The sequence below is a fragment of the Lytechinus pictus genome, chromosome 17, assembly GCF_037042905.1.
Source record: "Lytechinus pictus isolate F3 Inbred chromosome 17, Lp3.0, whole genome shotgun sequence".
NCBI lineage: Eukaryota > Metazoa > Echinodermata > Echinoidea > Temnopleuroida > Toxopneustidae > Lytechinus > Lytechinus pictus.
Genome location: NC_087261.1, coordinates 7,913,762 through 7,928,925, shown reverse-complemented (window position 1 = coordinate 7,928,925; position 15,164 = coordinate 7,913,762). Strand labels below are relative to the sequence as shown.

Genomic DNA, 15,164 nt, shown 5'->3' with positions numbered 1-15,164 from the left:
TGCCTGGACTTGGTCTTCAAATAATTTAACTAACCCAATATTTGATGGGATTGTTCGGGATTGAACGGTCAACTCCCCAACCAACAATCTTGACCGAGTGCCATCCTGCCTGGCCTGTGTCCGTTTGACTGGCGGTAAAGTCCTGCTTGACGTGGCGGTACACACCTCGGTTGTAGACAAAGAAATCGTTCTTAACGTTGAATGTAGCTGTGATAATGAGACAATCATAAGTATAAGTAGTTATAAATCTTTTACTGGACTTTGTGAAAATTGTTAGTTTCCGTCCCTGGGGAACCTAGTGGCCTTTGGTGGTGATTGGTGAAACGTCGCGACCACAGCGAATTGTAAGTTTCAAGGTCAAATCCACCCAAGAAAAAATGTTGATTTGAATCAATAGAAAAAAATCAGACAAGCATAATACTGACAATTTCATCAAAATCGGATGTAAGATAAAAAAAGTTATGACAGTTTAAAGTTTCGCTTATTTTTCACAAAATTGCTATATGCACCATTTAGTCACATGCAAACGAGACAATCGATGATGTCCCTCCAGTCACTCACTCTTTCTTTTGTTTTTATTGTTTAAGATTATACAATATTTCAATTTTTACAGATTTGACAAGAAGGACCAACTTGACTGAACCATAAAATGTTGAACAATGGTAATTCCACACGTTCAGGGAGTAATCAACTTTATTTCACCGGACAATAAGGAGAAAATTAAAATATTTCATAAAATGAAATACAAAAGAAATAGTGAGTGATGTCATTAGTTCCCTCATTTGCATACCGACCGGGATGCCCATATAACTATTTTCTGAAATCAAGCGAAACTTAAAAATGTCGTAACTTTCTTATTTTTCATCCGATTTTGATGAAATTTTCAGTGTTATGCTGGTTGGATTTTCTCTTTTTATTCAAATCAACTTTTTGTTGGGGTGAACTTGTCCTCTAACAGTCTTAATAAATTATAATACAAGATTTATAGCTGATTGATATTTCAAGTTACTGGATGAATCATAATATTCATGAATCATAAACATGTTTAATAAATATAAGAGTAGCCTCACCCTCGGGCCTACCGTCGGATAGCTTTATAAGAAAAATTATAATGATAAAAGACATTGGAAATGCTATATTTGTGGGAATTACGATACCACTATTATGCATAGCTTAATCTTCATATCAACAATCGGCGGAAGATAACTTTGGGTTATAATTATCTTTTAAACTGATTATATCGTCATTATCACCATGGAGGACATAAGGACAGTTCACCATGATAATAGATTAATTTCAATAACAGCAAAAGAATTAGAAAAGAATATTCTTGAAGGTTTAAAGGTAAGGGATGCCTATAAATCGTCAAATGATAAAGGTATATTAATGGCGAGAAATGGGAGCCTAGTTCTTGTGCTGTACCTACCCTAACATATATAAACAAAACCTACCTTGCACCGGACCATTCCGGTAAATCTCAGTCATGATTTCTGCTTCCTGTAAACAAAAATAATAAATCAGATAAATATAACTGTAATAACAGATGTGGAGAGGATGGATGTCACGCTCAATTCGGTGGATTCACAATATGGTGCGCCATCTATCAGTTGCAGCGAACAGGCCAAACTTCTAACTGCTGGGTACGGTCGACATCGCGCGCAGGCAATGCTCAATGCTAGTGTACTGTAGAGTGACTGAGATGCTTCAAAACTGAAAACCATATGGCAAGAATTCATCAAAAACGGTCTAAATTTGCCAAATGAATATGCGTGCAAATTTCTCTCCCACCTCCTGGACCCGGTAAACAGCATATCCGGTCGAGCCGCGTCGGCCAGCGCTGAATAATCGCATGCATGCATGCACTTTAATTAATGCTCGCGCGTGCACGGATGTCGAAGTTTTCTCATGGGGCATTGCGAAATTTGGACTTCCCGCTGCAACCGATAGGTGGCGCACCGTATTGTGACTCCATCGAATTCAGAAGCGTGTGAATCAATCGAATTAGTTTCGTCAAAAAGTGCTAAAAAACCGGTAACGTCACAAAAAGACTTCTTGTGCCTTCTACCATTTTAGATACCTTGTTTTAATGTAGCATGACAGAAAAAATTCTAAAGCCTCAGTCGCACAATAAACAAGAATCAGCAAAGGATCTACACTCACGGGTGTCGATCGGTGTTCATGGTGGGGGATGGGGGTGATGGTGACCAAAGATGTGTCTGCATGAATACCTACTTTGCCCAGTGAGATCAGTGTAAAATTAGCTGGTTCAAAACAGAACTGATTCTGATTGGTTGGTTCAAGTTGTCGACCCCTGGGTGAACTCTGACGGAATTCAAATCGATAACTGGAAATTTGCACCACTCTGTTGTAATTATTGGTATGATTTCTGGATCATAGATGCTGTCAAAACCAACACCATTGTGGACGACGTCAGTGTAAAGACGTCGGAAGATGTTATCATAATGTCCTTTTGATTAAAAAAGAAACCTCCCACAAGTTTTTTGCTCCACTAGAACTTGAATCCATAATTTCTCTAATCACCAACTAAACACAGATGTCGTTTACATTATGACGCAACCAAATGACGCAATGCAATCATCTTTTAAAGTATACACACCCTGGCAGCAATGCGATACGGAGGCGTGCTGACGTAGAGGTCGGAGGTCACACCAGAGGCGGGGCATCGATTAGAGTCATACGGGACTCGACACTGGAGCTTCCTCATAACAGTGTCCTCAGCAACACCACTGTGGTATGGATAGCATGCACGAGACAGCAACCTGTCATAAGGTGAAACAAAAAATAGTCAAAGCATAATGCCTTTATTAGTAGATGAGTATGTATTTGAAGTAAGTTTATTGGAAAAAATTGAGGGGGACCCACCCCATGATCTCCCTCCCGACAAATGATTTAATGTAATATGAAGAATATGGTTCAATGGGATGAGAAGGCGACACACCAAACACGTAAGAACTCAATGTAATGAATTTATAAATATAACGAATAAAAATGGAAATGTCTGTTTTTCGATCTCAAAACATGTAGGCCTACTAAGTATTCTCAATTGGCTTTTCACCTATATTTCTTTATTTTCTGTATACTTCAGAAAAGGATCATTCTCGTTTTTATCTTTTGGGTCAAAAATATGTTACAGTTTTTCGATTAGAACACCAACTTGCTCGAATCATTATGGAAAATTATTCGTCAGAAAGTGATTCGTACCCTGACTTGCGTAGATAATACCAAGCCCTGTCGAGGTAGCCCCCACTGCATCCCCTCTGACCTCGGAAGTTACAAGACAACAGATGCTGCTCAGAGAGACGAGGATTCAATTCCCCTAACGACTGGATTGCAAGCCTATCAGAGGCAACACCTGGATGAGAGGATCGGTGGAGGTAATAAGTATAATAGTAATGAATATGTATGTTGCCGCCATGCGGTCGCAGATAGCATGACGTAAATATTCTTTGTGGTGAATGATCCCCTTTATAAAAAAAAAGACAACAATAACGGCCATGACATTACTGGTGGAGTATGAAATATAGAGAGAGTATGTGTGTGTGTGTGTGTGTGTGTGTGTGTGTGTGTGTGTGTGTGTGTGTGTGTGTGTGAGAGAGAGAGGCAGAAAAAGAGAGGGGATGCAAGGGCCAATGAAGAGAGTGACCAGGCGAAGTGTACTGGTTGACGAAAATCAACAAAAATATAACATGAAGAAAACGACATGAAGTTGAAAAAAAAATTATCTCAACACAAAAAAAAAAAAAATCGAAGAATTACCTCGAGATTTTCGGCTGCCGATCTTTTCTTTGTGTTTAGATAAGAAGTTTCAACTTTTTGTTATTTTCAACCAACACAGATGAACTTTCATGATCGTATGAAGAAAAACATACATGTATAATAAAACCCAAGATCAATCGATGAATAATGGAGGGCAGTTGACTTTCTGTACGTTCTAAAAATTCAGTTTGAATTATCATTCTGCCAACAGGTCAAAACCAATTATCACATTGAAAAATAAACAAATTGAATGGCATGACTAACTGTAAATCTGATAATCATAAACCAAATCCTGTATAAAAGTCACCGTTGTCGTATTTGCAACAATGTTTACAATTATATGTAGGCTATGATTGTATATCAGGATAAACATTTTAACATCCGAACACAGATTCTTATTTATTTTCTTAATCCTTTTTTTAAGAAATATCATGGATTTTGCACCAAGCAGACAATGTAGGAAGTCTTATTATGAAGTTAAATTATGGATTTAATGAAACCAACGTGAAATAAAACGTTAAAGTGATAATAAACATCTAACGCGCCGAGAAATTCGACAACAAAAATCAAACAATGTCATAAATCATATGTATAAACCTTTACACAAAAGAAATTGAGTATAATTTTTATTTGCACTTCTCGATTAAATAGAAAATTCACATTCTTTTAATGGACATCGCTCGCAAAAGACTTGAAAATATCAAGCCTATCTATAAATGGGAACAAGGGATAGCAGGAGAACAGTGGTGGTTGTTGCATTGACGCCCAAGGCTACAGTACATTGCCCTGTTTCTGTTCGCGTTCGGAATTCCTAGAATCCGTCGTCTTCTTTGAAGTGACACAACGGCGACAATGCCTAGTTCGCGTTCGCGTTCTGAATTCCTATTCCGTCGTATTCATTTCTCTTATTCCTAGTCCGCCAAAAAGCCCATTCATTTAACACGTTCTTCTTGTCATCCATTCCCTGGTCCCATCCCTCACCCAAATGCTGTCAAATTTAGTAGACATTTTATCCAGGACCCATTATCTATCACATGTTATTTTATTTCCGGAAATTACGCATGCGTGAGCGTGACCATCATGGCGCGCCATTTTTTGTTGTTGTTGTTTTCATTTCTGGTCATTTGCATACCATTCCCAACAACCATTGTGGCTCTAGTTGTTGATCTTGATTTTGTTAGAATATTTTGTATCGTTCGATTACAGCAAAATCCATAAACGGCTTTAAAATAAATGCAACATCTGTAATGCATCTATTTTTTGGGGGGTTTCAAAAATATTGTTTTGCATTTTATGCACTTGCTTAAATTCGCTTAAAAATCTTGCGCATGATCATTTTTGTGCAAAACGGCGCGTCACATAAATAGCAGGAGGAAACGACAGTGACTAGTACAGCCGCCTAATCTTACCAAGCGATGGGAAAACGGCACGCAATAATTTTCACAAAAAGATAATGGTCAAGGGTAGCTGTTCATTGGAACTTTCTTGTTGTAAATGAGATATTCCTATATAGCTGACATACATATAGCACCTAAGAACGTGCCTAAAGATTCGCGTATAAAGAACTGCTTTATAAAACAGCCCTCTCAGTTGATTACTCTAGATCGTTAGGAAATGAAAAAGGAAATAATAGAGGAAAGAGGGAAAGGTGCAGTCTTATGTTCGCAGCCTAACCTTAATGTTACAGAAAACAAAGCTGACCTTGGAGAATTTACAACCTTGCGCATCAGGAATAATATCAACCGAATGAACTTTTTTTCGTTATTCTTGTGCCTGAAAATGCAGGTGTTCCGAATATTCTGAGCACATTGATGCGAAGCTCAATGTTTAGTTAAAGGGTTTGTACAAACCCAGCTGTAAGATAAAATTGCTATTTCTGTGTTACGGGTTTCTGTATTAAAAAGTGTAATAAATACATCTGCCTTGTGCGTTAACGGGTTGTTGTTGAATGTTGCAACTCGTGTTTTAATAAGATATTTTTCTCTTTAAGTTATAATATCCCACTTTTTCACCTTATGCTATTTTTATCATCCGTCTTTAATTTACATAACCTCCGAAAATGATTTTGACACGATGAGTAAAGAGAACGAAACAATGAGTGATGTGGCAAATATAACAAAATCAAGTCAGTTGCATTACATTTTTACGAATCAAAATTCGGCGCAGCCGTCAATCTTATTTCATAAGAAGTTTTCATTGAAAAAAATAGTTTTGAAATTTAAATCGATTGGTATTATGTGACAAATCCGATTATAAAGTCATTAAAATGAAACGGGTGCGGCGGTCCACTGTTGTGTGTGGATGCATGTAGATCGTAGGCTATTCATCGTGTTCCAACTACAGCGCTGGTATTCACTTGAAACGAACAATGTAAGAAAATAAAGCTGATAAAAAAGGTATAGATCAGGGTTGGGCTATTGCAACCAAGTTGATTGATATTTTCCAACTACAAAAAGGCATTATTCCGCAGCGCTGTCACAATAAACTGTCCAAAACGTTTTCAGGTTTAAAATAGATGGCAACTTGACATACTTAAGAATATCGCAATCCAGTATATATCAGCTAATAAATCACAAAGATCTCGTAACTAGGTCGCTCATGTAAGCCCACGCGCAGAAATGTTTGAATCTGTTTCGAATAGCCCCCCAAAAATAGAAATAAAAAATAAAACGATTGGATTTCCCAACTAGAAACTGCAAGAAAATTCACGTTTCATGAAATGGCCGATACAATTATTTTCCAACATTGTATCAGCAAATTTGACTTATCAACATCAAAAATTCAATTCGCTTTCTATTAGGTAGGTCGATACTTTCTGTAGTTTCTTTATTATTTTCATAATGTGTATTTAAAATTGGTTACCCCCTTTTTATAGGTAATGCTTTCCCAGGGGTCACAAATCCTTAATTTCTGTTATTTTGTATTTGGCACGATCATTTCTTTGTTCAGTTTTATGCTGACTGAGGATGGTAGAAATAAATTGAATGTTTTCAGTCAATTGAAAAATTGAATTGAATCAATATTCCGTATAGTCTGTAAAAATTCAAGTCAGAAAAATTGCATTCTTACAAATCGTTAACAACAAAATTATTCAGACTCTTAAAGGAAAACAACATAAATTACAAAAATGTGATTTCTTTCAATTTTAGTGTGCCCTATAAAGCTGAATGCATTTCAGACTATCTGCTATGATTTTAATGCTGACTTACTAGCGGTCGATATCGCCCAGGAGCTCCCACAGTTACCCTGATCAACGACCTCGCCGATGAGTCCAGGCCAGTTTTCTCTCGAGTCGAATTGTTCAGGGAGTGCGCCCTCTGGGTTAATGATAACCTCAACCATCTGTGAGACGGCTCGACCAGGAGGGAACGTTCCAAGACGGTACAGAACTCCCTCTGATTGGGTCAACCCCCATAGAAATGAATAATTGCTTGCTCTCCATCTGCAAAATTTGTCATATTATTAAATGTGGCAGTGGGTTAATAATGAAAGCAATATCTCATCTTCAGCAGTTCAGGGAAATATATGAACATATAATTATGCAGATCGTGATACGAACGCAAAATTCTAAATCATGAAGGGGAAATATTGATAAAGGAACAAAAAGATGATTACAAACAAGATAAACTTCTAGAATAAACGTATAAATCACTCAGTTTATGAATAATTCTGTTATGATTAAATATGTAACATGACACCATGTTGAACTGCATGCATGCATTAAGAAAAAAAAATGATAATGAGCATGAAGGCACATCCTAAACACTGATCAAAGCATAAAAGTTCACTGATCATACAAAATGTGAATACAGAGGTATGATAACTAAAAGCCGAGCAGAATATGAAACATGTCAACCATGTCAATGATGTCTAGCAATGGCGGTAACAATTGAGTTTATGGGGGAGATATTACCAAGTCAGAGCTTTCGATTCCTCCAACAAGATAAAGGCAAAAAATATAGGCATAAATAATGTCATAAGTATCCTACTCAAGTCACAAACTGATCTAAATCACGCCTGCTTTTCAACTTAAGAATTTTTATCACACGGTTACTATATAAATTTCAATCATGGGAACAACGGGTGCAAATGCCACCCCAACCCCCCCCCCCCCCCCACCCCACCAACCTATACTTTCAGTACCTGGGACCAACAGTCCAGACTTTTCGCATTTACTACGGGAAAACTCCCTACAATGCAGCGATTCCATTGAAAATGCAAGTCAAATCAGAATGAAGAGCTGAGAGGTTATGTCGAAAGTTTGTGGACCGGGGCAGCATCGAAATCTCTTGACAACGACGTATTTGCAATTGTTCGTCCGGTGCAAATCTTCGAATGATCTGTTGTCCTAGTCCACCAACTTTCGACTGCAAAGCCTCTCAGCTCTTCATTGTGATTTTAATTGCATTGTCAAAGGAATCGATGCGCTGTAGATAGTTTCCCCGTAGTAAATGCGAAAGCTACCTTTTAACACTAATGTCAACGTAAACTGGAATGAATTACTATTGACAGAATGAGGCTATTTATTCAGTAGAATGATGTCTTCATTGCTTTATTATCTGTTGTGACTGGAGGTATGCGTGGATGTGTTTCGTTACACTTGCGAGCCAGCCGGGGAGATATGGAATGAATTTTAATGGATTTTCAAAACAATACTGACATGCGACAATACAGTTATTACATATTTTGATGAAGAGCCTCAAAGACTGCGAATGGAACATACCGCACATAATAGTCATAGGATTATCATGATGAATGAGGAGTAGATGACAATTGGAATATCATTTGATCATGATGATACTACTGCTCTTCTCCCCCCCCCCCCCCCCCATATCCTTTCAACCAGCCGATTATGATAAACTGGGATTTTTCTCCTCCCTCCATGCTTAAATCTTTTGCTAAAACTGCTTGCAACCTATCATATTTATAATAAAATTGTTATATCTGTTTGCACCTTTTCACAAGAGATGTTTCAGCTACCTTGGCATATTTAACAAGATGATAAAGACAAAAAAGTAAACTTTTGGCATTACGCATTTACTCTTCATTTTGCCGACTTACCCGACGTAATAGTCGTCGTTGACGTCATCTATTGTGATTGGATCGACGAGACATGGATTATCCTCGCACACGAATTCAGCGTCACCGTCGTAGCTAAGCCTACATACACTACAATCAAAATTGATTAGAATATAAGATGTCATACACAAGAAATACACTCTTAACTGTACCCCCCCCCTCTCTCTCTCTCTCTCTCTCTCTCTCTTTATTTATCTGCAAGAACACAGTGTCACTTAGTGTGTTCACAGTGTGTCCGCGGTGTGCTTGTATTGGGATTCACACTTTTAAATGCTCAATTTCTAAAGTGTGAAGATAGTTTCACAAGACAGTGTAGACACCTCGACAGTGCGACTGTTAACAGGGAGTTCACAAATATGACAAAGTTGACTTTTACGACTTAAAATGTTCAGGGGATCAAATTGAACAATGTGAATGTGATAACACATTGTTTTACACGCCGTAAATCCACTGTGAACACACTGTATGTAGGGCATTGTATTCTTCCCAGGACTTCACCTCTTATCCTGCCCCTCCATATACACACACCCCAACACCCCCGCAGACACACACGCATTCTTTCTCATCATCTTCTTCTTTTTACGTTTCAACAGACTTGCTAGTCCATATACATTGTAAAAAATGAAGTGCTAATTTAGCACTTATAGTGCCTGTATAGTGACTGCACTACGAGTGCTGATTTTCTAGTTCAAATTCAAACTAGAAAATCAGCACTCGTAGTGCAGTCACTATACAAGCACCTTAAGTGCTAAATTAGCACTTCGTTTTTTACAGTGTTTGTTGTGACATGTGACATAAGGTTTAACGCATTTTCTGCCATTATCTACTAACATAAAGTATATGTAATTCACAACGGTCTGTATGGGAACGGGGTAGGGGCTATTGTGTCAAGCACTTCTGAATTAAATAAAATCAATCTAAGATACAAGATTTGGTATTGAAAAAAATATATATATTTAAGTGACTGGAGAATGATATAAGATATCAATTGTGATATACTGTATATTGAGATATGAATTGAATAGGCATGACAGTAGATATGTAATATCATCGGTTTCCTTTATTTGCATACAGTCACTCAGGTTAAGCTTAAGTTTGAATATCACTGACTTGTGTAATTTGAAAAAAATATAGCTTCACAAAAATGAAATCAAACAATCGCCTTACTAATTCAAATTACTTGCTTGCGTTGAAACTGTTCATGTGATTTAGACCAGGGAAGATTGACAGCTGCCAATCAATCAACCAATCAACAAATCAAGTATAATTCAATCAATCAATCAATTATAAGATGTTCCATATCGTTGCTTTCTTTCTTCTTTATTAATTTATCTATAGATCATATTATTGCGTTTTATCCGAAGACAAGTACAGGGTTGTCCTATTCACTCCAAACAAAGGAACTAAAATGATAACAAACGCTATCATAAATAAATGTAAACATAATTCAAAACTCAGAACATAATTCGAGCCTAAAAATAATGTATAATCATCGTCGAATATAGTTATCGGGGGTCGTTAAGCATCCCCCAGTCTTTAGTATTTGGGGTTATCATGTACAGAAACGTGAAATAGTCAATCTACTTTTTTACAGCCCAGCCTCCCCTAAAATAAAAGCAAAATAATAAAAAAAATTCCAAACCACTCCGCGGCCCCTGATTATGGCTAAAATCCATAAGAAAGAAATCAGGGTTCATTGAAGATTAGAAGAGATATACTTTAGTAAATACTATTGACCTTTAATTTGTTTTTCATTCATGGTTTATTGGGTTCGAATTTAACTTCAATAGACTCTCAGTGAACCAAACAAAATTCAAATTATTATTTTTCGTCGCGTTCCATGAAATTTTTATAAAAGGTGTGTTTGCATGCAATAAAACCAATGAATACTCTTATCACCCACCTCTAACATGCCAGTCATGCCTAACGCTCTTTATGATGTATTAAACAGGGAAAGGACAGTATAAAGTACCCACTGAATATTAATGTTTTTAGAAAAACAGGTAAAAATTAATCATTTTTAATACATAAGATAGTCAACATATATATTTGTTTAAAAAAAACAATGATAAACCAATAAATCGATTATCAATTACTGACTGCCATATCATACGTATGCAATATTACTATAGTTCTATGGCCTAGTGCCAAAGGTTCAACTTACCATGTATTGCAATTGCGTTTAATAGATGTTCCAGGATTATAAATGACCCCGTTGAAAATGCAGTAATCTGAAAGTTAAGTCACATGAGGCACTAATTATGAGAAAGAGTGAGGCAGTGTAGCGATGAACAGAAAGGGAGGGGGTAGACCGAGAAAGCAGGGCAAAAATAATGGAAGGGAGATACGGATTGAGGGCACTGGCGCAGATGCTGGGATGAGAGTTGCCCCCCCCCCCCTCGACACACACCCTCATATTTCATATAGATGGGCATCCTGTACAAATATCCAATCCTTACATTATCATGAAATAATATATTCAACTTTTTTTAATTCCATTGAATCGTAAAATCTACTTTCCTAGAAGTATTTTCTTTCAGGATTGACCAAATTGACCCTTCCAAGTGCAACTAGACATTATTCATCAATCATTATTGCTAGGACAGCAAAGCGAGCGAGCCTCTGCAAACTGACCCTCAGTCGTTTAAAACAAGGGGTTAAGATTCAAGAAGTAAAAAAAAGCACGAATAAAGAACAAAAGATGTCATTTCAGAAATGGATAGAAAAAATTGTGTTAGTGTAAATAAATGTGGTTTCAAGTAGCAAAATGATTGGATGAAGCATGTGGTATAGGGTCCTTGGATGAAGATATCAGAGTAGGCACATGCCTGGTCTCTGGAGAGTCGGAACGAATGTTTAGATCATTGTCTGATCAAGGAATGGTTTTCAATACCTAATGATGTGATCACTAGCGTACCTACGGGGGGGGCAAAGGGGGGAGTCTGCCCCCCCTGACGAGCCACAACCCATGCAAAACACGTATCCCTGCCCCCCCCCCCCTGACGAGCTTGAAGACCTTTATTGCCCCCCCTGACGAGCTTGAAGACCTTTTTTTTTTTTTTTTTTTTTTTTTGCTTGTCAAATTATTTTCTGGTACGAAATCCTTCATTTGTGATTGAAGACCAGGTATAGTCCGGCAGCCCAGGAGGTTTATTCAACCGAAAGCCGGACAAGCAAATGACCCCATGGCTGGATGGCATGGACCCTGAAGTTTACAAAAATGCATTGCTGCCGGGTTCTATCCGTGGTCTTCCCTCCGAAATGACGTAATATATGACGTCACTACAAAATGGCCCTATTTCACCATTTTTTAGACATTCTACACATAGCATGAAGTCAAGGGGGAATATCTCAGCCAAACCATGTTTGTTTTGTATGAAACTTTCAAAAAATATTGTTCAAATGGTGCACAAGAGATACGCAAAATTTCACGAACAGAAATTATTGTTTACATATGCAAATTACGTAATAAAATTTGCATATCATTAGTTTGGGAGATTTCTTGCTTCAAAAATTGTCGAAAATCGATTTAGAAATTTATTTTCTTTTTTAGTGTACTTTATTTGATATATTTCCTCTCAAGCATAATATCATTCTCTTTATCTATATCTCTACTTTTAGAAAATATATGCCAGTAATTGGAAATGACATTATAGACTGTGATTTCAGCCCCCTTTTCAATATGATGCGCACATAGAAATCGTGCATTTTTTGCCTATTTTTACCATATAGCTGAGGTGTTCGAACGATATGCCTACTGTATTGATGTTTCCTGCATTTTGCATGATATTAAATCTTCCAAACAATATATTTTCAATTTCATTATGTCTCTGCTGATAAATACATTATTTCAGCAAAGATTGATTGCCCAATGGGCAGTCTAAAGGCTACGTTTTCAGCCTAGATTTCAACAACTTATACCATGTATGACTGCATCGTTGTAATAGAGTCGGATAAGGGGGTTCCTGTGTACCATCAAAATATTCTTCACTCAACGTTTTTGTATTTGCCTGAAGTGTCTAGTTAATGAATTTTGATGTTCCCTTTGCAAAATCGTGTCCAACGGGGTTCAAAATTGATATCTTTGGCGGCCTTCTTTGACCTTTTTTAATGAAAAGTAATTATTTTCATATTTTATTGCACAGAGTGTGACAATGGGACAATCTTAAATGAATACGCATTTCACTTTGATTTGGATAGAAAAAATCGGTTGAAATTGTTTTCTGAATAGTCCGGTTAATATATTTTGAAAAAACACAAGAATTTATCCAAAAAAAATTGAACCAAATTAATCATTTGCATTGACATCTATCTGTTTTATCTTGCATCGCCTTTGTTGATGTGCCTAACATGCAGAAATGCATGTAACGTGCTTAGCGATCGATATATTACTTGTATCATGTGTATGAGGGTAAAAGGCGTTTTCTACACAAAGTATTTTTTTATAATAATTAAATCTCTTGAAAAAGATAGAGGATCGAGGCATTGCTCTGCATTTTCATTTTGCATGCAATTACTCTCGGGCACCTTAAAGCATAGTCCCACAAGAGCCAGTAGAAGGTTACCATCACACCCTTATCCGTAGCTTGACTATTATGATATCGTGCTTTTCGGAGCCCCCAATGTGGCCAAATTTTGTTTTGGGTATGTATTTTTTTTCCTTTAAATCACTTAGAGACAAAAGAGTAGGCTTTTCGGCTTTTCTCTATCATCTACATATAAAGAAGTTAGGGCATAGCAAAGCCTACCCCTCAGGGGGCTACCAAAGTCAGCCAATCCTTTTTTCGTATTTTGCCAATTTCTCGGAAAAATTCGTCATTTTGGAGAACCATTGAGGCAAAAGGTGTTTCTGCCTTGCAGTAAAGCCCTTGTTTTTGTTTTGTATGCACATAAAGATGACAAAGTATGATCTTCTTTATAAGTTACATATAAAGATGTGGTAGCACACTGAAGCCTTCCCCCTTCAGTGGCTGCCGAACTCTTCCAGCTTTTAAGTCTATTTTCCCTCTATATTGAAAAAAATTGTAGTGTTTGAGCCCCCATTCATGCAAAAGGGCATTTCTGCTATATAGTAAAGCTAGTTTTGATTTTGGAAACCACTTGGAAATAAAAGAATAGGCTTTTTTCTATCAGCTACATGTAAAAAGAGTGCTAGCATATCGACTTCTACCTTCTTCAGAGGCTCCAAGATTGGCAGATTTTCCCATATATTGGAAAAAATATGGAAAAGGGGTGGGTGACTTTGGGAACCCCCAGAGGGGATTGGCTTTGCTGTGCACCACTTATTAGCAGCATATAGAAGAAAGTCTACTCATTTAATTTCACGTAGTTTCAAAAGAATAAAACTGGCTTTACTACATAGCAGCAACACTATTTGCCTCAATGGGGGCTCGAAAATAGCATATTTTCCCATAAATAGGTAAAATATGGAAAAGGGGTGGGGGATTTCGGCGACCCCCTAAGGGGGGTATGCTCCAATATGCCAACACTTCTTTATATGTAGCAGATAGAGAAAACTCTACTCTTTCGTCTCCATATAGTTTTAAACCAATAAAGGTGGCCTTACTACATAGCAGCAACATTTTTTGCCTCAATGGGGGCTCGAAAATAGCACATTTTCCCATAAATAGGTGAAATATGAAAAAGGGGTGGGTAATTTCGACGCCCCCTTAAGGGGGTATGCTTCAATATGCCAGCACTTTTTATATGTAGCAGATAGAAAAAACTCTACTCTTTCGTCTCCATATATTTTTAAACCAATAAAGGTGGCATTACTACATAGCAGCAACATTTTTTGCCTCAATGGGGGCTCAAAAATAGCACATTTTCCCATAAATAGGTGAAATATGAAAAAGGGGTGGGTAATTTCGACGCCCCCTTAAGGGGGTATGCTTTAATATGCCAGCACTTCTTTATATGTAGCAGATAGAGGAAACTCTATTCTTTCGTATCAACATAGTTTAAAAGCAATAAAAGTGGTTTTACATCATAGCAGAAACACCTTTTTTTCTCAATGGGGGCTCGAAAATAGCATATTTTCCCATAAATTTGCAAAATACGTAAAAGGGGCGGGTAACTTCGGCAGTCCCCAGAGGGGGTAGGCTTTGCTGTACCAGCACTTTTTAATATGTAGCAGATAGAGGAAACTCTACTCATTCGTCTCCATATAGTTTAAAACCATTAAGGTGGCCTTACTACATAGCAGCAACACTTTTTGCCTCAATGGGGGCTCGAAAATAGCACATTTTCCCATAAATAGGTGAAACATGAAAAAGGGATGGGTAATTTTGACGCCCCCTTAAGGGGGT

At 37.3% G+C, this 15,164-nt stretch overlaps 1 protein-coding gene across 1 annotated transcript in view; it reads right to left on the bottom strand.

Annotated features, from left to right (window-relative positions):
- LOC129279863 (tubulointerstitial nephritis antigen-like) overlaps positions 1–15,164 on the bottom strand; it is a 30,777-nt gene that overhangs the window by 3,230 nt on the left and 12,383 nt on the right. The window contains exons 3-9 of the mRNA XM_054915926.2: positions 11,021–11,087; positions 8,839–8,946; positions 6,987–7,219; positions 3,223–3,373; positions 2,618–2,780; positions 1,452–1,497; positions 35–207 (exon numbers count right to left, since the gene is read on the bottom strand). Of these exons, the coding sequence (XP_054771901.2) occupies positions 35–207; positions 1,452–1,497; positions 2,618–2,780; positions 3,223–3,373; positions 6,987–7,219; positions 8,839–8,946; positions 11,021–11,087 (941 nt within the window). The remainder of the gene's footprint in view (positions 1–34; positions 208–1,451; positions 1,498–2,617; positions 2,781–3,222; positions 3,374–6,986; positions 7,220–8,838; positions 8,947–11,020; positions 11,088–15,164) is intronic.